The sequence below is a fragment of the Rissa tridactyla genome, chromosome Z (assembly GCF_028500815.1).
Source record: "Rissa tridactyla isolate bRisTri1 chromosome Z, bRisTri1.patW.cur.20221130, whole genome shotgun sequence".
Lineage (NCBI taxonomy): Eukaryota > Metazoa > Chordata > Aves > Charadriiformes > Laridae > Rissa > Rissa tridactyla.
In genome coordinates, this window is record NC_071497.1 from 67,539,700 (window position 1) to 67,566,766 (window position 27,067).

The window sequence follows — 27,067 nt, forward strand, 5'->3', positions numbered from 1 at the left end:
ATTATATATCTAAATGAGCTGTAACATTTAAGAGATAGCAAGTTTAAAAAACTGTGTGATGTTTGTAGCTATACTCTTTTCAAGTGCTTTGTATACAGTATGTAAACTTTAGAACAAAAGAGTGGATTCAAGCAGCACAGGATATAAATTTTCTTTACTGAACAATTCAGTAGCTGATCTATGAGCAGAAATCAGGAAATCCAAATCCTGTTTTTTTTGGCATCTACATCTCTTCCTCGGTAATGCCAGTATCAAATTGCTCAAAGATAATACACCCTGAGAGACAGTCCACAACACACCTTTCATAATATTATTAGTTTAAAATACGTACTTTTTTCTTGAACATAACTTTGTACGGAATACGGAGCTGCTACTTTATTTCCATAGAGAGGGTACACTGAGATGTTATAGCATATAAATGGTTTAAAGTTTCCTGTAAAGGGAAAACAGGAATATTTACATACAATTCTCTATGTGAGATTAATACAATGGAAGTAGAGTAAATCACAGTGCAGTTCTAAATATACTGTTACAGACCTCTATTTTCTTCAACTTTTTAGCAAGCACAACATATATTAATTGCTTCACTTGCTCATTACTGCCCTTAATGCAATGTATTTTGTTTAGTAGTATTCGTAAGAGCACTTGGTTTCTGACTCATTTTTCACTAGAAATATTTTGAATGGGTACTTATACTCCAGCCTTAAGTAGCTTCTCTTATTCATCTCATAAAAGTTCAAGGTTTTGGAGAAAGCTTTTGTTTTCGAATAACCCGTATTAAAAGACACCTCCTGGCATACTTTTAATTTCACATATCTGTAGGCTTACTGCACTGCAGAGGAGAGTTTTGTGTCACACATCAAGCAACTTAAAAGGCACAGCAGAGCCCCAGCTTTTAACGCTACGTTGATGTTCCGGCTATGCCAGCTGCAGGTCTGCTGCTAACCAGCTGGACTCAAAAGCACAATTGTCCAAGTGAAATCTCTGCAGTACAATTTTATGTGTTTCAACACACAGTTCAAGCTTCTGTAAATGAAGTTTTGAACTCTGAACAATCCAGCAGCCAAGCAATGAACAGGGCGCACGCCCTACTTACAAGCAACTGTCATCAGCTCTGAGAGGACACAACTGTGGCTTTACACCCCATGGGACGAAACCAGGGTAAAGGGTTTCCTAGACCATTCCTCCTCAAGATTCGCAGCTTGTTCAGCAAGAATAACGGCTATCAGCAGGTACTTGCGTTGTAGCGGCTATCTGCTGCTTTTTCAGTCCCTTACACTTATTGCAACCCAGCAAAAGTTACGATGGACCACGTGTCATCCTTAAAATAATTCCACAAAAGAATGCCAGAATCAGACCTGAATAACAGTAAGTCTGAATTTGCCTTGACTTTTCTAATGTGAGTTGTGCTTGGGGCAAACAAAGATCTCCTGATAATGCTGAGGAGGAAAGCTGGGGTTTTTGGAAATATTGAGAACAGCTATAAATAACATTTATTCCTCACAGTAAATTGCTAAAATAGTGTAACTTTCAGCATAAGACTCCAGACTGACCCATCTCAGTTCAATGTGTAATAAACTGCTCTTGAACTTTACTTCAAGCAGATTTTTTGTTTAATTTGTTTTACTATAGCATAGAAACAGTATTTAAATCACTGTTATCTGAGCCAGTAAGACAAATTGCATGAGTAAGCTAGCTATATTCATTATTAATGAACCAAGTGCCCATTTTCACTTCAGAAAATGCAGGGTACTTGTTTTCTGAAAACTTTAGGCACTCTTTTTCCCTGATGTAGGATTCAGGAAGATCCTTGTATGAACAAGAACCGCTTTCAAATTTGATAAATTTAATTTCACTAGTGAAGAACCAAAGAGCTAATAATCCAAGATCCACTTACAACATATATTACATATATTATATGAAACATTTTCACCATTATTTCTGTGTTTGTAAAAAAAAAAATATCCAAACAGATAAAGAACAGTAGATGCATTTCACTAAATGTAATGTGCGTGGGATATTCACAATGACATCAACATACACCGCTTTGCCTTTGCACATATCTCTCGAACGCTGTACGTTGTTCTGTTTTTCATCGAAACTACATATACATAAGGAAAACATTACCTCTTAGAGAGATTATCTGTTAAAAAAAAGTCAGCCTCTAAAACAAAAAAGTGAGCAGATCCTCGCCTATTTGTACCTGCATCACAAGGCCACTGAAATCTCTTAGAAATGCCTTAGGTCATAATACAAATGTGACTATGTGACACTGAACGTACCAGATCGACCAATCACTCCACTTGCTTATTTTAAAGTAGAATTCTCCCTCAAATCCTTTTTCAGGTTTCTCGTTCTCTCTCTAACACATATCTAGCACATGATCTTTTCCCGTCTTCAAATTCATTTTTTTGGTTCTACATTTCTCTGCTAAAATAGCATACATCTGTCATTGGCCTCCCGACTGGAAGATTCATGGTGTAAGATCAAGCCACAGAAGTGCTTAAACATGAAATCTGTAGCCTAATCTTATATCCCATATAAGGTGGGATATATAAGCATACATATAAGCAAATACCCCCTTGCATGTTGCATGAAAATTGCAGAGTTAAAATTACTATTAAATTACATGCACAGATTTCAATAAAGCATGTAATACTGTTATTTTTGAGAATAGTCTGAGAAAAGTTGAATAAATTGATCCTTGTTCTTTACAGTCTACTTATAAATAAATATACATAAATACATATATATGTACATTGTTACAGCTGTAACTGATAAATGAACATACTTTTATTAGTTTTCCAGTTTGTAGAATTTGATACATATTGCCATGATCTACTAAAAGGATCTGTCTCCAATTCTTCATACCACTCCACTACGTATTCGGTTACTTCTGGTTCAGAGGCTATCCAGACCACAACCACTTCTTCATCTGTTGTAAAGGTCTTCACTGTTCCAATAATCTGAGGAGCTAAAAATTTAACACAAAGTGTCATCAACTCTATCTTCATAACAACTCCAGCAAGAAAACAAATCAATTATAGCAAGCTGAGACTGCTTTGTTAGAAGATGGTGGGACTTAGTCAAGGTTGAAAAAAAGTTTAAAAGGTTACTTTATACCTATGTTCACGCACATGTACTCAAAATACTTTAAGCACGTAAGAATTGTTACAATGAAAAGGGGAGGGGGGATTGAGGCGATGATACTCAAGGAGATTTACATATACGTAATCAAAGAGCACTCTCTCTTTTAGGATCTGAATTTTACTGTTTGTAAAATTTTACAAACCAATTTACTACCAACTTTACAGGTGGTGCAGATAAGCAAGTTTTGGTTGAGATGATAAAGGCAATAGGAAAACGGTAAATCAAGACAGAAAGGTCATGAATGACAGTGAAGCAAAAGTGAACCATCAACCTGCAGATCAGAGGTAATGAAAGTCTGAGTGAAAACCCGACCTGGCAAAGCAGAGGGAAAAAGCTTTCTGGTGAAGCAGAGGGAAAAGAGACGTACGGAGGGGAAAAAAAGCATGTCACAGCATGGAAAAATCAGAAAAACATTTATTGTGGTGTACAGCAGCAGACAGGGAGGTAGTCAGCAACCTCCAGGACAAAATGACATCACGTCCATATATCCAGTTTTCTGATTAGACTGGAATTTGATTGAGCAATTCCAGGGGAATGCTTACACTTATGTCATGAATGACTGCTGTAGGAGAACTGACTGAAGTGTGTCAAATGCAACCTCTCTTAGGGATCACAGGCAGGCAGCAGGATGTTGCAATACAAGGCTCACAGAGATATCAGGATTAAACCTAAGATTCAAAGAGCACAACTGTTGTGCTAGAGTGGACAGGCTTCCTCACCCTGGCAGCGGCTGGGATGGGGCACTTTGGGAATGAGAGTGAAATGAAAATAAACACAATATTTCTCCCTTTGCTTCCACTGGTGCATCTTATGGACTTCTATTAAACACATCTTTGAATGATGTTGTTAAATGCACTACAATTAATGCCCTGTGGTAACCAATTTTATGACCTAGTGAAGGCATGAGAAAGAATTGGATGGGGCTCTATAAATTTATTTGTGAGACCCAAGGTTAAAGAAAAAAACAAAACCAAAAAACCCTCAGAAGGCAATAAAATAGAAATTCTAATGAGGTAAGAAATTGCTGATATCTCAGCAACTGTATCTCAAAACAAAAACCCCATCGATAATCACCTACAACAAAAACATGATATGTGATAGCAAATTACAACAACCAGATAATATCGTTCTGACTACAGAGCTTTGTACATAATACAGTTCAGTATAGAGAGAGATCTATGACAAAAGTCCTTAGCACAATTTTGCTTCCATTATAACAGAAGTCAAACAGATGTCAGGAAGAGCATTTTTTGTTAATGAGAAAAATATATCACAATACTGAGAAATCTTACTTTTTTCATCAGTGGATGGAATCCTCAAAATAGCTTCAGGAGAATTTCCAGCAGAGTTATAGGCAGTAATAGATATTATATACGCCTCTTCATTTAAAAGTAAAACAATTTTTGTATCAGCAGAGGTGCTTGTCATTTTAAGCGCAGCATTGTTTTCTGGAAAATACTTTATTTTGTAGCCTAGAATTCTCCCAGAAGGTGGAAAGCTGTTTAATGGCTATTATAAAAAATATGCAGTAGTAAGTCTTTCACAGTGTTATTTGCACAATCAAAAGTATATACTTTATTAAAGAGTCCAGATCAAATTACAAAATAATTATACTACATTTAGAAGAGCAAGGTACTTTCTTCAGTCCTATCTTCAGGACAGTCAGCTGCAGTGATTTCATTGAAGGAAATGTTCAAAAGTCAAATACTGAGATTTGAAACACAAAGAGCCTCTCATCACTCTACTAGACTTTGGCAAGCTGTAATATTTAAGAGCAGTTGTAAGGACTTTATATCAGATTTTCCAGTGATCTGAACATAAAACTCTATCCATTTACCATTCAGAAAACAAAAGCCTTTTCAATTCTGCTTTAGTTCAGTGAGTATTTTTTCTGATGACAGCAAAACCCCCTGGCAGTCATATGTCCTACAACACTAAAATACTTCAACACAATATCAGCTGCAGGTTATTGATATGATAATCAATTCACAACAAGAATATATACCTTCCACATAAGATGTACAGATCTGCTTCTGGATGAGAGTGAAGACTCAATTACCCTCCACAAATCCACTTTTTCTGACGGAGCTATTTAAAGACACAAAAACATCTTCAGATTTGTTGTTATATTAAAAAGCTAGTGTAATATGGTAAGAACAATCAAAACATTTCAAAAGTACAGTCGGAGAGCAACTTACTGAAAAGTTTTCCCTTGTGTAATGTTGTGCTTTTTTTCCCTGATTAGTACAGCTTCTCTCTTTCCATAAGTTTCTTTCTGCTTTCTTTTATTTGTTAAGTTCTGGAAGAGATTTTCTAGTCTTGTTTTATAACTGGCAATTTAATTTCTCTACTTATAACTAATTTTATTGAACATACTTGCTACACTACATTTCTGCTACTTCGCAATGTTCAGTCTCCATCTACCCTCTTAATTTTTCCTCTCTTCACTGTCTGTCTGTTCACCCTTCTTCTTCCATAGCCCTACGTTTTTTGTATCACCTTTCAAATCTACACTCTTTTCTGTTGTCTTTCAGATTTCCCTCTTCTATACTTAAAAAAAATACACAGTTTTTTTTAAACAACAAAATTCTAAATTCCATGGACTGATAATATGCTGAAATACAGTTTTCCATTATTAAATCCTAAAGCCCCAAAGAGTAACCAAAGAAAATTTTACTAAATTTTTAGCCTACCTTTCTCTTCCGTGCTCGCTGTTTTCGCTCTACTCCATTCACTCCAGAATATTGACACAACACTGATACACCGAATGGCAACTGAATATTCTGTGGAGTCCCACAGACCTGTGAGATTCCATGATCCTGTTTTCTCTGCAGAATTCAGACGGACAGTGACAAATTCCTGAAAGTAGACAAGTGAAGAAAAATTACTTACTAGAAAATTGCATACAGATATATCATGTAGTTTTTAAAAATAACACAAAGGATGTTATTTCGCGTTTCCCACCTCACTTCTCTGAAACTCAGAATTACTTGTTTCATATTTTATTTATCTGTGTAGCATCTTCGTTCTTCCTGTACAATTGAAGGGTTTGAAAAACTTGAGACCAAACTAGGTCTGCACTGACTGACCTGTGGCTTGAACTGTGTGCAGCTCACATGCGATTATAGAGCAGCTGTGCTGGCACAGCAGGGGCTGGATGACGGCATTTCCCACTGGTGGGAAGAAAGTGGATATTGCTAAAGCCAATACCACCACCATGACCTGGATACAGCTCCACCTCACAGTAGGAGCATCCCTGAGGAAGCAGTGACCAACTGCAGCTTCTGACCCAGCTGGGTACTTGTTTCTTTTCTTGTTTTTTGTTTCTGAGTTACAGGGTCCTCTAGCTCTTAGCCATACAACAGTGTGGCTGTAGGCCATCCCAAAGGTTATCAGCATATGACTAAAATGAAAAGACCAATGAAAACATAGAAAATTCTGGTACCAAGAGAAAAAAAAGATGGGGCCTTTAAGTGGCGCAGGAAGACAAGAGTATGAAAAAATAATTGATGCAATATCTTCTTGGAAAAGTAATGACAAGGACAGTAATTTCCTTGTCTTAAAAGGAGCCCATTCAGATCTCACTGATGGAAGTCAGAAGCTAGATTGTTGTTCCAAAACAAAAGGTGAAAGAAGACATGAACACCAGGAACTGGAGTTGATGCATCAACTCAACTGGACTGACAGTGGGAAGTAGAAGATAATGAACTACAGAAAGATTTAAGTGTTTGTGTACAGAATGATTGATATAAACACTACACCAACATAACGTCTTCTCTTCCAAGTTGCAAAAATTAATCAATAATTAACAAGTCTCCTCCTCTCATATTTCAGATATTTGAAACAGAAAAACACTAAAATAAATGTTCGAGCTGTCTAATTCTAACAAGGTCAGCAAAGGTAAGTTTTAGAATAAGGAAGTTTCCTTCTTGAGAGCCAATCTGAAGTAGTAACGTCATGCAGATTTACAACAACAAAGGCAAAAACTCGTGCAGAAATTCTTGTCTTCCACCAGTTGAACCCTCAAATAAAAAGTGAATCAAACTATAACGATACAAAATGCAGGCATCCACTCCTTTGAACACCGTAATAGGAAGTGTACTGCCTAACGAAACTGAAAATTTTAGTCCATTTAGTCCATGATGAGTGTCAACAGACTCAATGTCAAAACCAGAAAACTGCTTCTATGAGAATGAACTCAGGGATCTACAAACCACTGCTAGGTGACAGATTCTTCAGCCTACCTGCAATAGAAAGGGCTTCAAAACAGTTATCAACCTTCTGCAGAACCTGACATAGAATTGCAGACACTCCATACTAGCTTTTAGTTACTTGCCAAAAGGCTCTTAAGAGTATTTAATTATAATTAGAAACTTAGTATGGGCAAGTAGAAAAACAGGTCATCTGTTTCTCGCTCAGTAAAAACAGTTCACAGCAATCTATTTAGATAGTTTCGTTAGCAAGGCTTAAAAGGTCAAGAAAATATTTGGTATTTGCTCAAACAACTTTTTTTTGGTTTTGGCATATATGTACTGACAGACAGAAAAACAGCTCCTATATCATCTAACTGATGGTTTGAGACTGCCTTTGTTGGCTGTTGCCATTGGATTGGGTACTGACAAAACTATGAATCATGGCTGTCTAAGATCCTACAGAACTAAACTCACTGGATTTTTGTTTTTACTGATCATGGCTACTATTTTTTCTCTAGAATGTCTGTGGAAAAATGCAGGTAGGTTCTGAGGAAGAAACTGGATGTAGACTGTATTTGATAGGGAAAAATTAGACAAGTGATTTCTTATGCAGTTGCCAACAAATAGACATAATATACAATAATGTTGTATTTTCATAAAAACATTAATGTCTTCAACATTTGGGATGGATCTCATATGCATGGAAGCATAAGGACACCAGTGTCTTGACTCCAAAAAGATAAACATCTTGAGCAGGTATTTTGAATATATATTAGTTCAGTTTCTAAGACCCCGTGTGGACCTGAGGCATCCTTCCCATCAGATCATCCCAAATACTATATCCTGAATCCAGCAATTAATATGTCATATCTACGGTAAAGATGCTTGCCATGAGAATGTGAGGAGGATGCTAATTAGAAACATCTTTAGTATCAGGAACTTTTTTAAGCCCTGAGGACTGCTTTAGGTTACCTTGATTAATTCTTCTCTCCCAGAATTACACATTTAATGCATAAAATAGTAAGGTCAAGGCAGACATCTCAGTTTAATGAACTTAAAAACACAAGCCAATCAACCTGGCCCATTCTTAAGTCTGGAAGAGGAAACAGTAAGACTGCAAACAGAGTCACTTCCATACTGAGGAGCATTGGAACAGGCCATCTGAAAGAAGGAAATCACTAAGTACTGTTTTTTTTCTATAACAGTTCAATTTAAGTGTCAGAAAGACAAACTTGGAAAAATAACTTACGTTATTTCCCATCTTGAAAAATTTATACTTTGATTCATTTGAAAATTAATGTATCGTTAGTACATCTCAATCCGACTCAACTGTCGTGGTTAGGAGTCAATGCTGTTTTCATTACCAGAACGTGACAACAAAATAAAATATTTTGGCTGACTGTGTGTGTAATCCCTTAGCCTAAGATCCCCCTTAGCCTTTCACAGAAATATATTCAGAAGTACGGTATGTACCAAAACAGACTTTTACCAAAAGGAAGAGAACAATTCATTCTAGATAACAAGACCAAGACCTTAAGGTCATGCATACCTAATAATGCTCCACTAAAATAACAAGGTTCTAATCATTATTTCCAGCTACTTGTTGCCTTTTTTTTTCCTATTTAGCCTATTATAACATTAAGAAATCAGTCACAAATTCAGAAGAAACTTAACGTAGCTTACCGAAGAGTTTGAATACAAGTTTCTGTATTGAACATCACAAAATAAGTCTTGTGAAGGGATAATCTTCTCAGGCATTTTCCAGGTTACTGTAAGCAACTGCCTTATGCCAGTGATTTTTTTAACTGAAAGTATTTCAGGAGGTTCAAATTTTTCTAGAATGGAGAAACAAAAACATAAACAGGGGAAAATTCTTCTATAAAAGTTCAGAATTGCTCCACCTATGTGTGTTTCAAGAAGTTTATTATCCCAATAGTGCACATCCTATCAGGGTATTCACATGATGGTCTATTTTATAAAAATAACCCTACATATGGGAAGTTCTCTGTAAGAGAGATTGCACCCTTAACTGATTTAGAGCAGACAAACTCACTCTCAAACAGATGCGCAGATTTCTTTCATCTGTGTCAACACTGAAGCATACTACTCAGAGACAACATCAAGGGAAAGAAATGAAGTGGAGCTGGGATGCCAAAGTCAAAACAGCAGAAGAGGGAAGAATTCAGTTGAAAAGGATTTGAGGGGGAGAGAAGCTCCTGGGAATTGCAGAACAGGTGGTTTTTTAACTTTCCTAACCAGAAAGTGGAATAGCAGAGCTTACTGCCATCATTTATGATGGGTGGACCTGGCGAAATCATAATATCACTATGCATTTACAGCCGGATATTGCACTGACAGCTAGTACCACTCAAAAGTACAAAAGTACAGCCCAAGTACCACTGAGTTTGACAAAAAGTTTTAGTATACGGCCTTTACTTGTCAATAATTAAAAACTTAGTAATTTATAATGGATACATCAGACACTAGCTTAAAAAAATATTTTTGTAGTTAGATATTTCATAGCATGAATACAGCACGCTATCATTTTTCACCACCTCTCAGTAAGACCAAGAAATTTCTGAAAATTGATGCTGTACCACCAATCAGCTCAAAGAATTTTACATGAAAAGGCCAACAATTAAAACATAACAAGAGACTTGCTTCAACTAAATTGGAAGCGTCCAAATTTTGATGAAAAAAAATTGGAAAGGATGAAACATTTTATTAAGCCCTCTGTAATTTCAGAGACTTTGTCATTTTAGTTAACAATTAAAATTAGATGGCATTTCCTAACTGAAACCAATTTAAATCCAAATAACTTTAAAACCAAATGCCCTCTACATAAACTAACTTTGATAACTTTCAGCATTTTCCAACCTGTACGTTATAGGGAGAGAAAAAGAAGTAGGGAGGGTGCAGTCAGTTCAACATACACCGCTTTATCTTTATTTCACTCTTTTTTTTAATTACCTATTTTTTCCATAGGTATAGGAACACACTCTGATGAGGCTTCACCCAAAACATTTTCAGCTTTCACCTGAAAACAAAAAGAACTACTATATGGAGTATCTGGATAATAAAACGAACACGACTCCGTTTTGCTTCGGCAGGAGCCCACTGTATTAAGAACAGTCACCCTTCCTCCTGTCATCCTAAAAACAAAGGAGGAAAAAAAAAGAGTTAGAAACTAGAGGATTTTCTTAGAACAATTCAAACTGATTGTTGGATTTCTTTTCTATAAACATATAAATTATTATTTATATGTTTTTGAGGTTGCAGGTTACATTTTTACTGGTAAACTTCTCCTTAGATTATATGTTTGTGCAAATGAATACTCTCTCCTAATTGTACTGCTCCTGCAAATGCATAAAAATAGCCTGCACAGACTCAATTAGTTTTAATTGCAATGAGTAAGACAACTTCCCATTAGCAGTAATGAAGAGTAAAAATGCATTAATAGGGGATCCACATGATATTGTTATTTTCGATTAAAATCCCAAAGAGAAGTGAAATCATGTAACTCCACACAAGACCTCCTTTAAAAATACAGATAGATATACTTGTAACACATGCTGCATGGAACTACTTGATAACAAGCTGTTATACATATTTTAAATATGGGAAAAAGAAAAGCCAAATTGTACCACTGCCAAGCTATTACAAGGCAATAGAAATTTGACTGACTTTCCTGAAAGAACACACTGATAATACGCTGTCTTTACAGCATATACTTTTATAATAAGTAGTATGGGATGCCAAGCTAACAAAATTTATTTTACTGACCCACAGAGAAATTCTTCAACAAATAAAAACTCATATGTGGGGCCTGTGCTAAATATTTCACATCATGCAGTAAGCAAGCAGATCAAAAAGCATCTTGAGGCTGGTATTTCATGAACATTTTGAATCTCGTGTAAGCCTGCAGTGCTGCGAGAGGGAGCAGTCCTGCCTTCCCCAACATGCAAAGCTGTTTGTTCCCATCCACAGCTCCCTGCCCCCTGGTACCAGTGCTTTTCTAGTCATATGGTAAACTCAGCTGGGGAGTTATCTGGATTAACATTAATGGTTAGATTTTACTGGAAATAGTTCTGCAATCCAGTTCACTGAGTGGTTAAAGAAGAATTTGTGCTGGTACAGGAAGGAACAATATTGAAACGCACTTTCAGTAGCTCTTCTAGTTTACGGTTTCACAAACTCAGCTAAGTTATAAAATGTGGAAACACCAGAAGGAGTAAGAAAGTTCCACCTAATGAAGGTGGAAGCCTAACATGTCAAGCCTAAAATGGAGATAAAACTAATGTTCTCCCGCCCTACCAGTTAAATAAAAAAAGATACCATATGCTAGTATAACTTATAGTAAGAAAATGTCTCCTTTGGAGTCCGAATCCTTCCAGTTTTCAAGAACAATTTCAGACATTTTAGAAAACTCTTCATGAAATCATATTACCTATGGTCATGATTAGGCAGAAAAAGAGCACTACATGAAGCACCATTATGAAGAACAGATTGACAAGTATACTTGGGCCAAAATCTGTGCTATCGCTTCCAAAATTTTATCTGAGATCTGCTTTGGAACAACACTGATTTCACCATTTTCACAGTAACTTATGAAAAAGTAAGCTCCTAAACAATATTTAAAATTTATTCAAAAGAATCAAGTATTTATGCTTCTATAATGGGGTCACAAAAACACCAAAAAGCAGGGGACAACATAATTTGTATTTGTAAATACAAATCCCCAGATGTGAGCAATCCAAAAAGGACTGAAACCTTGTGACTCCAAAGGTCCTTAGGTTAAACCCTACTGGTGTCAAGCAGAGTAGCAGGGGCTTAAACAGTTTTAACTGGGAATTGTTTAAAATAGAGGAGGAATTAATCTTTGTTACCCATCCAAAACAAGTCTCATTAGTAACACAGAAAGTTTCTGGGTAACACTCCCACGAAGTGACTCCATTCTCCATTTGTACCTGGGGTCACACAGCTTTTGATCTAATTAGTAATGTTACTTCAAGGAAACAAGTGAACATCAATTTTGATGTAAACATGTGTCTACTGAATATTGGGTTAAGAATGCTCATTTCTTTTAGACAGCGTACTAAAAAGTTATCAGATTGTAATTTTTTTCAACCATTACTAACCACAAATTAATTGAATTTACTGAGGAAATACTATGACTCTGAACTCCGTGATTTTTTCCAAGTTCTCTTTAAACAGAAGTCAGGATATAAGAAGAAGGGAGCTGGTGGCCCCACCCCAGCAATACAATTCCCAATACATCCTATACTTACATTTTTCGGTAAAGAGTATAGTTTGTCCTAAGATTTGTTTCTCTTCCTGATGTCCAGGTGCAGCTAAGTTCGGCTTCAAAGTAATAAATACAGGAAATATTTCCCGGTGTGTCTGGTGGAACTACAACGACACAGGTTAAAAAAAAAAAAAGTAAGTAAGTAACTTTAACATGTAACTGATTTTGTTGGTCAAAAAGCAGATTATGGCAAACTTCACCAAATTTCTTGCATAGCACTTTATTTTATAATTACTTACTGCCCTCAAAACTCCTCACAAAACTAAAAGCAAAACCACTCTCTCTTTCCCTGGGGAAAAAGGGACATTTTCTCCATCTCTTTCTCAGAAGTACTTAACTAAGTGGGCCTGAAAGTATTTTTGCAGTAACTCATTAACAACCTTATATCAAACCACTACATACATTGTCCTGAACCTCTAAGTATACGCACTGCTACACACCTGTAGATCATGGCCAGTGCAGAGAGTAAGAGGGAAATAAAGAAACAACACAAAAGTTCAGGAAAAGGCATTCTCTGAAAGATAAAACTCCTCGTGGTTTCCTTCTCCGGGTGTCTAACCACATACCCTATGGAAACCCCTAATCTGAGGAGCCTGTGTGACCTCAGAGTGCAGAGACAACTTCCCGGGAAACACATCCATGTGACCTTGTAGAGGTCACTAATTCTGGACTCTCTTTATCTTATAAACAAGGTTACACAAAAGAAACAAAGAAACAATCCTCTGCCATCTCTGTAGTCTGAAATCATCCATTACAATGTGACACTGTCAAAGACTTCTTTCTTAAAGCCAGACTTCTTCACTTGATAGAAGAAATTTGAGTTGAAAGGAAGAGAACTGCACCCAGTGAAATAAACTGGTTGAAAAAGCCCTCTGTCCACATTAGTACTTTTCTGTCCCACCTAATATAATACTCAAAAGATCTTTCTTTTTTTTTGACAAGCACACTAGACTTTGCAGACAGGCAACACCTTCTGATGGTTTTTATTCCACAGATGTATTTTTCTGCATTTATTGCTTCTTTACTAGAATGGGACCCCCAGGCATACATTACTATGATCTGGACTTAATCTGTTCAATACATTAGAGAATTTGCATACATATTTATTCTGTAACCTTCTCCATAAGAAATTGTAATTATGATTTCTTTGGAACAGAACATTTCTCCCCCCCTGGAGAAAGCTCAAGTTGGCTAGGGTAGACAAAAGACATAACCAAAGGGACAGACACAGCACACTCTAAACTCAACAGAAAACCTCCACTCACTCCAGCTGGCCAAAAGTCACGGTCAGAGAAGCTATGGACCACTGTCAGTAAGGAACGACTGCAATTTCATGCTTTATTTCAGGAAAAAAAATAAAAAAGGAAAAAAAAGTTGTTTTAAAAGTATTTTTTTACAGGAAGTTATTGAAAAATGTTACATTTCATTTTTCCGCATTTCTACTTACAGCCAGATTTAACTTCAGTGTGAACCAGAAGCTGTTCCTTGCCCAAGTACTTAGTGAAACATTTCACATGAGCTTTGCTGTAAGTGAAATTATGGATGGTTATACTAGATACAGTCTCGTTCACAATGTTATAGTTTTCCTGGGTAATCAAATCATGATTCAATTTCCAGATGATGTGGCTTGCATTTCTGTGAGGTGTGTAGCGTTTTCCAAGAACACAAAAGAGTTTCAGGGTGGATCCTCTTTCAATTTCAGGAGATGAAGGAAAAATGTCAGCATCTCTGATAGAGTTCTCATCTAAAAACAAAATCAAAGATAACACATAACCTAATTCCTTTTAAAACACCAGTGGGAAAATTATAACTTATTTTGTTGTCTACAGATCATTTAATTAGTTTTTTTTCATATGGCGTTCAAATAAAACGCTCAGTCACTTGAATCAGGTATTGCTATTTGGAAACTCAGTTCACATTGATTACTATATTAACATAGGTATTATATAAGAATGATGTTTCTATACCTTCCCAGAAATTTCAACTTGAACGTTTTCTAATAGCTGAAAATGAAAAAAAAGACTCTTGTCTTTTAAATCTGTTGTTAAAAACATTCCTGTAAAAGGTATGTAAAATGCATACTATTTAGATGTTATCATTACTAATTGCTATATCAGAAAATACATCAAACTGATAAGTTGTAGATTTACAACTAAGCTGAAATATATTTAATATCTCATTAGTACTTTTACCCCTCATAGGATTTATATTGCCAGATACAGTGCAGGAATTGTATGCAAAATGCATGTAAAAGGAAAACCCAGAAGCAGGCCGAATGAATGAATTCAGAAACAAAGTTATCAAACAGCGCATGAATCACCCATTAGAGTCCTGCAAGGACCTAGCTGTTTATTTTTTTGCTGCTACTTATTTCTTGAAGCTAAATTTCATAAGTAATCTGTTAAATAAAATTTAAAAAAAAAAAAAAACCAACTTCTACAGATAGAATTTCTTTACTAGAATGTAGTAATGAAAGGGAATCAAGAATTAAACTTTCTTCCTTGTTTTCTGGCATTTCTCTCCTTTCGGGTGTATTAACAGTAAATTGCTTCCTATGTTTCTTTTTGTGTCCTTTTTGTTTCTAAGTAATTTCTCTATGTTTCAAAGTTATACTAATGGCTGTTTTACACTCTACTGCACAAATTTTACTTTATATCAGTTGCAAGCAATTACCTGCACTGTTTCGTGTATTGTCCAAGCTCCTACAAACATATGCCCCGCTCTTCCATGTAATCCCCAAACAATTTAAGCCACAAATACCACTATATAATAAATTTATGTTGTGTGTTAAGTTGCATATAATAAATTGCATGTGAAATGTCAATTATTGTCCTCGTGATTTCCTATTCCAACTTATACTATTCAACATAATCAGTTTATAGTGCCACCACACAAGGAGCATTTTTAACCCTCAACCACTCCCTCGCTGCTGTCACCCCCTTTGCACGCCGCAGGTGCCTGCGTAGTGAACCAAAAGGAAACTGATACAGATGAGAAATAACAACCTGGCAAAAAATAACATCGTTCTCCCTCCAGATCGGATTCCTCGCCACTTCACAACTAGCCACACAAACATGCGCTCCAGCGGAAGGAGAGGGAGACGAGAGGCAGAGGAAGTGCGGAACTACCTGCTCTTCCAACTTCAGAAGTTACCTGCACTGGCTTAAACTGACTGTGATACTACCACATTAAAAAAAATTAAAATAACAAATTGAAAAAATCAATAGTCACACGTTGTTAAGTGACATTTAAAATTAGGAATGACAACATTAGTAGTCATTGCATGAATCTCTGAATAGGTAATATTTGACTTAAAACAGTCCAAAACCAGCAGACATTAGCTGCATTTTAAGTGTTCATGTTTTACACAAACATTAATTTGATCCATCAGCAGATCTCCAAAGTTACCACCTTTGCAACCCAACAAGAAGTGAACTATGATATGACTTCCAGATGCAGATTACCCTTCTATATCCTGTGCAACAGGGAAACAAAGTAAGTTTTAAAATACTTCTCTTTTTTAATACTTGAAATACAAAAGAAAACAAATCCATCGCAATTAACATTCCACAAGAGGACATCAAGACTGATATAAATTGATCTTTCTCTCTATACTGTACACTACTTAGTCAATCACCTATTCACTTCTATTTTTAGAATACATTTTTTTCATTTCAGAACTCTTTGACATTTCATTTGGAGAAGGTTACCTTTTGGAAAACTTTCTTATGGCAAGACAGGTGCTAATAATCAGGAAACATACCTGCTACAGAGCTGCAGAGCAGGACGAACATCCAAATCAAACAGTTGAACATCTCCTTTTCAGGAACTATGGGCAGGAAATGCTGTTGTAAAAACAAAAATAATATACTTCAAGCAAAGATGCCCCTGTAATACTTCATAGGCATTTGTATAGGAGTTAATAAGGCTATTCAGCATTTCTCACTTGTGTTCAAGTTAAGTACTGCTTTGTCTAAGTGTTACTTTCCTGCACGATGGGAGAAATTTGATGCCGTTTTCCGAAGATACGTGTATATGTATGCTATAAAGAAGAGAGAGGTAAGTGCACCTGAAATCCTTCTGAGGGCAATCCAATCCACCTAAATAATTTACTTTCCAAGGCCCGTGTAAAGAATTGGTAAGAAATATATCTACACCCGCTTGACATCTGGCCTGCAGAGCCATCTTCTGAGCAGATTCACTCAACAGAGGCAATTCTTTTGAAAAGGAAGGCTGTTGCAGGAGAAGGAATGATTCACATCTCTTGTGCATCAGCACCTAATACAATAATTGTTCAGGAAGTGGGCAACAGTTCCAGGCCATCATCCACCCAAGAGAAGGTGAATTCACATTGGTTTTATCCCAACTAAGTGCTCCAGGCACCGGACTTGAGGACACTGCAGAGGCAAGGGAAGGCACCTCTCTTTGGCTTGCCCTTTGAAGCTGAACTGCCGTGCAGCCAAAAACCCCCAAAACTCTGAGGTAAGAAGGAGGAAAGCAAAGAAGTAGAATGATTTCTTCTAAAAGTACAGCTGAATCTAGGGTTCCAGGGGAAAAATTACAGAAATCAAACACTCCCCTTGCCTCAAGCACTGCTGTCATCACTCACAGAATCACAGAGTGGAGGGGACTTCTGGAGGTCATCTGGTCCAACCACTCTGCCCAAGCACAGCCACCCAGACCCAGTTACCCAGGAGCATGTCCAGATGGCTTTTGAAGCTCTCCAAGGATGGAAAGTCCACAACCTCTCTGGTTTACCTGCTCCAATGCTCGGTCACCCTCAGAGTGAAAAAGTGTTCCTGATGTTCAGAGGGAACCTCCTGTGTTTCAGTTTGTGCCCATTGCCTCCTGTTCTGTCACTGGGCACCACTGGAAAGAGCCTGGCTCCACCTTCTTTGCACCCCCACTTCAGGCATTGACAAGATTCCCGCTGAGCCTTCTTGGAGGCCGAATAGTCCCAGCTTTCTCAGCCTTCTCCCATATGCTCCAGTCCCTTAATCATCATTGTTGCTGTTCATTGGACAGTACATCCATGTCTCTTTTGTACTGGGGAGTCCAGAACTGGACACAGTACTCCACCAGTGCTGAGCAGGGGGAAAGGATCACCTCCCTTGACTTGCTGGTTACAGTCCTCCTGATGCAGCCCAGGATACCACTTGACACATGGGCACCATGCTAATTCATGTTCTACCTGGTGTCCACCAAGACGCCCAGGGCCTTTTCTGCAAAACTGCCCTCCAGATGGTCAGTCCCCTGTACTGGTGTCTGGGGGTTGTTCCTCAACAGGTGCAGGATCTGGCACTTCTCCTTGTTGAACTTCATGAGGTTCCAGGCAGACCACCTCTCCAGCTTGCCGAGGTCCCTCCCTCCCAGTTCTGTGTCATCAAAAAACTTGCTGAGGGTATGCTCTGCACCATCATCCAGATCCTTAATGAAGATGATAAACAGCACTGGATCCAGTATTGACCCCTGGGGTACACCACTAGTCATTGGCCTCCAACTAGGCTTTGTGCCACTGATCACCACTCTCTGGGCCCAATTGTTCAGCCAGTTTTCAATCATAGAATTGTCTAGGTTAGAAAAGACCTTTAAGATCATCAAGTCCAACAATTAACCTAGCACTGCCAAGTCCACCACTAAACCATGTCCCCAAGCGCCACACCTACACGTCTTTTAAGTACCTCCAGGGATGGTGATTCAACCACTTCCCTGGGCCACCTCACCATCTGCTCATTCAGCCCATACTTCATCAGCTTGTCTGTAAGAACCCCTTGTCTGTAAAGCAGCCTGACTCCAACATGAAGGGCAGAGTATGTTGCAATCCAGGCTACTCCTTTGGCTAGTAAGCAGGAGATCTGCCTGTAGAAAACAGTTTTCAGATCCCCTTCAGCAGATGAAGGTCTAGGGCCCCGTATTCCTGCTTAATGGACAAGTAGCTCTAGCTACTATGTTCATAAGCAAAAGGTGGGCGTTACCATTGCTGCAGTTAGTTAGGATCCCTGTTTCACATAAGGTTTTCAGATTTATCCAAGTAGCTGCTGGAAATTTGGCTCTCCATGCAAACCTGTATCTCAGGAGGGCTCCAAGTGGGAGGCGAGTGCTATCTCCCTAGACAGGACATGAACACCAGGAGCTTTTACACCAAAAAAGGCATGTCCTCCTCCCACAATTTGGACAATGCTAGGAAGCAGGTGTGCACCAGGTCACTGCTTGGGACAGAGATCTATAGGTGGGATATAGGCAGAGGGGTTCTACCCTAGATTATTCCATTCCACAAAAACCTGTTGGTTTTGCTACAAAATGAAGTTTTTCAGTTGTCTAAACCAGAAAACCATCGTATAAAAACACTGTGCTCAGTTTCTGTCCGAATTCATCTTAAATGTTATTTTCAGTCTGTTTCAGGAAGTATTTTTTACACTTTGAGGCTATGACAGTGCAAAACAGGAGAAAAAAAGGACACATGAGATAAAAAGAGAAATGAGGGAGTTTACGCAGTGACACACTCCTGAAATACAGCTGTAGCAAGATATGTACCAACAAGAAACAAAGCAATTACAAAAAGAGAATCTATTACTACTTTAATTACCTAGGGTGTAAGTTCTTTTTCTCAAAGCAGTAAAGATGAATTACACTATTGATGGCAAAGAACCTTAAGCAATTGTTCCAGACATTCTGCACCAGCAGGTGCAGAATTAAAAATAGATGCAGGCTTGAAAATATTTAGATAGATCTTCCTATATTTTAGAATGCATATAGTCCATAGCAATGTTGATGAGATACTAGAAGTTCTACTGTGTTAAAGCTAAGAATATATTCAGTAAGCACTAAAATGTGTGTTTATTCCTATTATATTTTTTAAAGTTTAAGAAAGATACCAAAGTAAAAAACTCAGTCCTGTAGTTATGGCTACAAGAAAACTACATTCCATTCAAAAATAAAGAAAAATCATAATGAAGGCTCAAAAAAGGCTTTGACAACTTAACAGGTACACACACCAATGATTGCTATACAGCTGTGGTAAACACCGATGTAGCCAGTAGTCCATTAGCTAGGAGACTAATAGTTGCAGAAAACCAACATGCTTTAAAGGTGATTATCAACATCAACAAAACCAAGCAAAAAACCCAAGTGCACTACAAGATGATGTGCCTAATCAAAACTAAGAAGAACGGTAAGCCAAAACCAAATCAATAACGAGTTACAGATGCTACACTTGCATAAGCTTTTTTTTTAAAAACTTTAAATAATTTTATTGGTCAAGTAAAATGTTTTTGCAACAGCTCTATGAATATGGCTTTAATCTTGGAGCATATACTCATTTGTGAGAATACCAAATCCTCTGTGTGGCATGTGAAGATAAGCATACATTTAATTGCTTACAGGAAAGAGCTTAGTCACTTAACATAAAAAATAAAGCTATATTCTTTCTTTTCTGTAGACTTAACTGCTAGCAACATGTAATAAAAGCTCACTGTGTACTCTCTGTTTTAAAGACTTCATGATTTAAAACCAATAGCTCAAAGCACAGGCTTTCCATTTGTCTGCATCAACCATAGAACACAAGGTTTACATTTTATGACCGTGACTAATTAAATTTCCCCTAGTGATTGACTTCTTCCTTAGATACACTGAACATAACTACACAGTAACAAAATCCAGTAAAAGTTGCTGTAAGATTAGATAACAGTGTGACAAGACACGACTGCTTCCAGATCATATAGGCAGAGTCATCATTTCAAATATATGCAACTATGAAAGAATAGAGCAAAAAGAGAGAAACGCACTGTCACCACAGAGCAGCTGTCAATACGGAACTTGATTACACTGCTCTAGGTAAAAAGTGCTAATAGGTTTTCATGCTTCGTGGACAAAAAAAATAAATCAGGTAATACCAAGAACAAAACAAAGATCATGGTTCTCCCCAGGTAGGACATACAAAGTCTCTTCCAGCCTAGGAAAGGATCGATTTATGAAACATTTTAATAAAATTAACAGCCTATTTCAACAGAAGACCCGGTGCCAAAAAAGCAACCGTGAGCTGACATGGACACCGACTGTATCTGGGAACCATTACCCTTCTTCTGGAAATTAAATTATTTTATAGATTTTTGCTGTGAGTTTGTGATAAAAAAATAAAAGACAGTATGAGTGGAAGCATGGCCTTGGTTAAAGCATAGAACACTTCAAAGGGTGCAAAAACTCTGTCAGGGAGTTGAAGAACAATCTACTATTAAAAAAAAAAAAAAAAAGAAAACAAAACCAAAACAAGAAAAAAGGAAAAAGCCTATCAAGTTTATCAAACATTTTCCACTGTCTTTTTTTGCTTACAGCTTTGCAAAGGTCTAAAAGTTTCTGCTGATATTCTACATACTCTGGTTCACTATTTTGCGGGCACATGAGATAGAAGAGGCTGCATTTCAGCCAAATGTAATAATTCAGCTATTTCCACAAATAAGGAAAACATTTTTTTTTAATCATATTCCTTTGATTAGCTCCAGCAATCCCACACTTTTTTAGCAAGGAATTGGAACTCAAAAGTATTGGGAAATTCTAAAAACATTTCTGAATTATGCTTGTGCTAAAAAATACCACATACTGCCGCATACCCCACCACAGTGGAGCGCAGCGCTGAAAGATCAGGCACGGCAACTCTAGCCGCGATGCCAAGTTACAAGCCTTTGAAAAGTTCTAGTTCCACATGCTCACCAGAAAGCTTGAGCAGCCAAAGATCCCACCCACGCTCAGTGAGCACTCCTTGTCCTGGGCCCATACATACCTTTTCCCACTCTTCTAGTGGTCCTCTAGTGCTTACCACACACTTGCTAAAACAGCAGAAAACTAAGCAAAAAAACCCGTATTTTTGCTACATTAGCAAATGTAAGCAACTTGCTACGTGATTTGACAGGCATCCAAGTTGGTGAAACAGATGAGAGCTGCTGTGAGCTGCTCATTTGGCTCAGTCCCGATGCTATGTTGCATCTCCTTCCACTTTCTCCAATACCGATTAGCAGCCAGTAATTTGACATGCCAGCTGCTCGTCACTAGATGTCAGAGACCAGGGTTCAGCAGGTTACAACCCCGCTCATGTCTTGTCGTGGTTGTCGCTATATTGATAACGTGACTAAACAGCTCTCTGGCCATTTACTTAAGAGATCACACGTGTGAAAGTGAAGAGAGAACATTCCTGAGTGAAAGTCACATCATAAATTCAGAAGTGCTTCACTTCAAGATACCTATAAAAGCTAAATTCTGACAACTAAACAAATAGCATGAATAGAACTGTCTTCTTCAACTACTTAAAAAAGTGATTCACCAAAGCCAGATTTCTTGCAGGAAGTGGCAATCTCAATGAAGGTGTCATTAAAAGAATAAAAAAATTGTGTAACATAGTTGATGAAACAAGGAACAAGGTTTTCTCAATACCAAAACCTCTAGTTTTCCATTTTCATTTTGAAATGTAAGTTCTTTGGAAGAGCTATGGTTTAAAAATTTAAAGAAGTCAGAGGAAAAGATTACCCAAAGTAACTTTTTCCCATACTCTATTTAGGACTATTTCTTAATCACCCTTCTCCCCTGTTTCAGCACAGGAAAGCTTTTTCCATTCAGACCCAATTCTAAGATCGTTTTTAACTACACTAACACATATTTCTGCATGCAGGGTAGCTGTTACACCATGAATAAAGAACATGGTATGTCTATACATGGAAAGGCAGTCTGACTTTAGACTATATAAAACGTAAGCCCAGTCATCTTCAAGAATTTATAACATCATGGAATCAACTAGGTTGGAAGGGCCTTTTAAAATCATCGAGTCCAACCATTAACCTAACACTGCTAAGTCCACCACTAAACCATGTCCCACAGCATCACTTACACCTGTCTTCTAAATACCTCCAGGGGTAGTGACTCCACCACTTCCCTGGGCAGCCTGTTCCAATGCTTGACAACCCTTTTGGTGAAGAAATTTTTCCTAATATCCATCCTAAACATTCCCTGGTGCAACCTGAGGCCATTTCCTATTGTCCTATCACTTGTTACTTGTGAGAAGAGAGCGACCACACCTCAACACCTTTGCTCGAACCTGACAGGGCATCCTTTCCTACTAAGCCTGACACTCTTCTAACAACTATGAAAGAGGAAATAAGATGAATAGCCGTTGCTGTCTTCTATTTAGGGTTTAGTAGCAATTGCTACTGCTCTGCCAAGCCAGATACCATAGGGAGAGACAGACCTTGCCCTATACAAGATCAGCCAACGCTGAATGTCAGGAGACCTCTCTGGGGCAACTGCGATGTTATGCACAGATGCAACTGGAATAGCCATAACCATCAGTTTTCAGAACTCCAAGGTTGAATTCCATCAGCATTTACAGAAATTCTAGAGGAAAAAGGACATTTCAGGCAAACAACCCAAATATGTCCTTCAGTATCCTTCCTAGAAAACAGGGTATAGAAGCGTCAGCTTCCAGGATTGGTCAGGATGCCATCAAGGGCAAGTACCGGTGAGCATCAGAAGAAGAAAACAGAGGTTTCTCCACACAGGTCAGAGAAGAGACTGTCATGTAAACATACTGAAGGAAGCAGCAAATATGAGGGACAGCTAATGGCTTTTCCCAACATTCTAATCCCTATAAATCATGCCGTGACAAGCTCATCCATGGGAAAAATGACAGACACTGGAGTGGAAGATCCTGAGGACACTGGTTTCATAACCCACAGTCCTTAACGGAGCTAAAAATAGTCAACTGAACCTCAGACTAGGATGAATAAGCTTTAAAATTTTAACATTTAAATATAACTTGATTTAAACAGGACTTAGGTGAATTTTCTTTTGAAAAATAAACCAATTTAAATTTGAAATTATGACAGCCACTTTAAAGTGTAATGCTATCATAATCTACTAAAATCACTTGAACTAAATAAATCCAACAATACATATTTATGGGGAAAAGCAAAACCAGTAAGTAAATTCAGCAATACTTATTTATGGAGAAAACAGAAACCACTAAGCTTACGGACACATTTGAATGGGCAGTGTGGAGCAGAGTCCCTTGAAATGCTGTGCCAAATTTTGACTGCAGAAACTTCTTATAAAGATGCCACAGTGGACAAAAAATAAAACCCCAAAACCAAACAAACAACAGAAAAACCCAAAGGCTGTACTCATCAAGTTCAAGGACTTGTTAATTTAAAAGCTGCAAATCAACTGGAAACTTAAAAAGCAGGAAAGCCATTTTCCTCTTTCAGTCTCTAAATGAAAAAAAAATAGGCAGAAAAGGATAAGATACTTTTGTTCTAAAATCCTGAAGGACATAGTGACCAGGAAAGGTCAGCTCAGTCAACAACTGCTGGTAACAGCTATTTTGTTTAGTATTACCTAGGGTTACAGATGCAAAACATGTTTTGATGAACCCTTTCTTTTGTTATAGAACAATATTTAACAGCATACTGAATATTAATATATTTTAATATAAAATGCTGTGTATTATATTTAAATTCCAATTTTTACCTCAATGCAGCTTGATAATAATACAGAAAAATAATTAATACATAGCTAGTAAATAAAATATAGTTCATTGTTCTCTGAGCAAGGATAACAAATACGCCTCTAAATATGTCTCAAGGTACAAAATGCTCAGCTAGATAAAAAAGCTGCAAAATAAATATCTATTTGCTAATTAATACATTATACCTCATAATAAAAACTTGATTTTTAGGGAAAAGGCTTAAAGCTACAAACACAAAACAAGATTTAATTTCTTGATTTTTACATATTGGTCCCTTTTTTCATGTAAACTATGTGATTACATGCAATATTTTGGTTACATTTGTTACAATATTACATCACATATTTTAGAAAACATTAAAAACTCAGACTCATTACAGACTCACCCAACAGTGAGTTTTGCGTTTATACTACTATTGCATCACTTATTCTTGTTTTCAGGAGTTAATTTGGAATATAGACAATATCTACACATCATTTCATGTCATACCTTTTTCACAGTGATTAAGAAGCATGCTTACACTCCCACGGTCAAATATCCTTCTGTATATTCATCTCAACCTTACATAAAGGTAGAGAGTATACATTAAGTCCTCTTTTCACCTGTTCCTTACCACCTTTCACTGCTGGATGCTGAGAACACCTCATGTACCTTGTTAGAGGAATATAAGATCACTACCAGGCACTTACCTGCTATGCCTGTTACTGTGCATCTAAACAGAACGTTAGCCCTTTTTTTCCCCAACAAAGGACACAGTCATCTAAAACAGTCTTTATCTTACTACTTCCCAAGAGTTTTTTGTCCTGTTGAGCACCCTCTGTATTCTTTGATCCCAAATATCTTGGTGTTGACCTGCATAAGATGATTCAGATTATCTCATAGAGGTTATATATCCAGTTTTTCTTTTGTTTACTACCTATACTGTAAACTTTGGAAAAAATATTTTTATATCTGTCAAAACTGCTAGGTGAAACACGGCATGGTAGTGTGAAACCAGGCTCCGTAGGACCTACTAAAAACAGCTACGTTTTGAGGTCTCCCTGAGATGTCCCTTTGAAATCTCCCCAAGTACAGCATTTTTTAATTGAAAATTTAAAATTTTTTAATTTTTTGAAAATAAAAAATTTAAAAAAAAAATCCCTACAAGCACCAAATAATGCAAAAAATTACCAGACTTACATTATTATTATAGAAAAATCAAGATCCTTAAGTTTGGTACTGCAACCTCTATGGTATAAACCTAAAGCTTTTCCTCACACACACTTTTATGCCTTTCGAGACCTGTTGTTACTGATAAGCCTCTATCTGACAGAAAAATCTGAACTGACCATTCCATTCTTTTGCCCAATACGTGAAGCTTTCTTCAAGCATGAACACATTCTCTTGCCTAGTGTCTTAATTCATAGATGGAGGACAGAAGTTGGATTTCAACTATTTTAGACAATCATCATCAAAAGAGAACAGTCACACAGACCATTACACACCAGAAGTTCAGTGCAGCTTCCCAAACTTAAGCATGAGCGACACTCATGACAGACATGTACACAAGCATAATACCGAATTATTTTGTTTCCAGGAGGAAAAAGCTGTGCAAGCATAGAAACGGCATGGGGCCAGTGTATTTAAACCTGATGTGCCACTTTGAGAAAATTTGCGTGAATACAAAAAATCGAAGCAGCCAGCAGTTAGGAAAGAGCTCTTACCGCCTTTGATGATTGCATATATTTGCAAACATTTTGAGAACTAACTCTTACTACTGTGCATACAAAGAGAAACACTGCCAAGCATCTGTATCATATTCTTCCCAAAAAAAAGACAAATGCAAACAGCTAAATTGGAAGTTCCAACTCTTACTGTCTCATAGACTTGGAAGAAAGAAACTGAAAGGAGGTGCTTGGCCCGGAGAGACACAGAAGCATGCACTGCCTTAAGACTGGGATGAACATCTGGAGAGATGTGAATGCAAGCACGCAACCACATGAAGATCGACCCCAGCAACACTCCGGGGAAGAATTACACACTTTCCCACGCTCCATATTAACAAAAAAGAGCAGAGAGACCTCTGCTTAAAAAATTAAAAAAAAAAAAAAAAGATCTTTTCACTTACCGGAGCTTCAGGACGGCCGTCTGGCTCAACAGGGACCTCCGCCGCCCCGCGACTGAGAAGGGACGTGGCAAAATAGGAAGTTACCACCCCCTGCACGAGTAACACTTTTTCCTGTAATTCTGAAAGCCAGAAACCCCCGCCCCCCGGCACGAGCACTCGCGGGGGAGCCCTGTCGGACTCTTCCTCCGCTCCTACCGCTGCCTCCGCACCGGCGCCGAGCCCCGCCGCCCGCGGAGAGGCTGCCCGTGGGAGGGGGATGCTGCTGCCCGTGGGAGGGGGATGCTGCTGCCCGGGGGAGGGGGATGCTGCTGCCCGGGGGAGGGGGATGCTGCTACCGGGGGGAGGAGGATGCTGCTGCCCGGGGGAGGGGGATGCTGCTACCGGGGGGAGGGGGATGCTGCTGCCCGGGGGAGGGGGATGCTGCTACCGGGGGGAGGGGGATGCTGCTGCCCGGGGGAGGGGGATGCTGCTACCGGGGGGAGGGGGATGCTGCTACCGGGGGGAGGAGGATGCTGCTACCGGGGGGAGGGGGATGCTGCTACCGGGGGGAGGAGGATGCTGCTGCCCGGGGGAGGGAGCATCCCCGAAAGGGGCGGGGGGAGCCCGGCCCCGCTGGGCCACCGCCTCGGGGACAGGGACAAGGGAGGAGGGGGGGTGGGGGGAGGAGGGGGCGGACGCCGGCCCCACAGCCCCCAACTCCCACAGCTGTCGGTTTTTAGGACTCCTCGGCACAAGTCTCTCCAAGGCGCGAAGCATTCGGCTACACAGCGTCGCACGCGGCAGCACGTCGACGCAGATGAGTCAAT

At 38.4% G+C, this 27,067-nt stretch overlaps 1 protein-coding gene across 2 annotated transcripts in view; it reads right to left on the reverse strand.

Moving 5' to 3' along the window:
• IL31RA (interleukin 31 receptor A) overlaps positions 1-26,469 on the reverse strand; it is a 40,791-nt gene extending 14,322 nt beyond the window's left edge. Inside the window, exons 1-11 of one of the 2 annotated variants that reach the window (XM_054186301.1) lie at positions 26,262-26,469; positions 16,412-16,493; positions 14,096-14,392; positions 12,632-12,752; positions 10,314-10,495; positions 9,027-9,178; positions 5,844-6,009; positions 5,156-5,238; positions 4,443-4,659; positions 2,792-2,974; positions 332-433 (exon numbers count right to left, since the gene is read on the reverse strand). In XM_054186301.1, coding sequence (XP_054042276.1) covers positions 332-433; positions 2,792-2,974; positions 4,443-4,659; positions 5,156-5,238; positions 5,844-6,009; positions 9,027-9,178; positions 10,314-10,495; positions 12,632-12,752; positions 14,096-14,392; positions 16,412-16,463 — 1,555 coding nt within the window. In that variant the 5' untranslated portion in view covers positions 16,464-16,493; positions 26,262-26,469. The remainder of the gene's footprint in view (positions 1-331; positions 434-2,791; positions 2,975-4,442; positions 4,660-5,155; positions 5,239-5,843; positions 6,010-9,026; positions 9,179-10,313; positions 10,496-12,631; positions 12,753-14,095; positions 14,393-16,411; positions 16,494-26,261) is intronic. The other variant, XM_054186300.1, reaches the window with a different exon arrangement.
• Between the last annotated feature and the right edge of the window lie 598 nt (positions 26,470-27,067).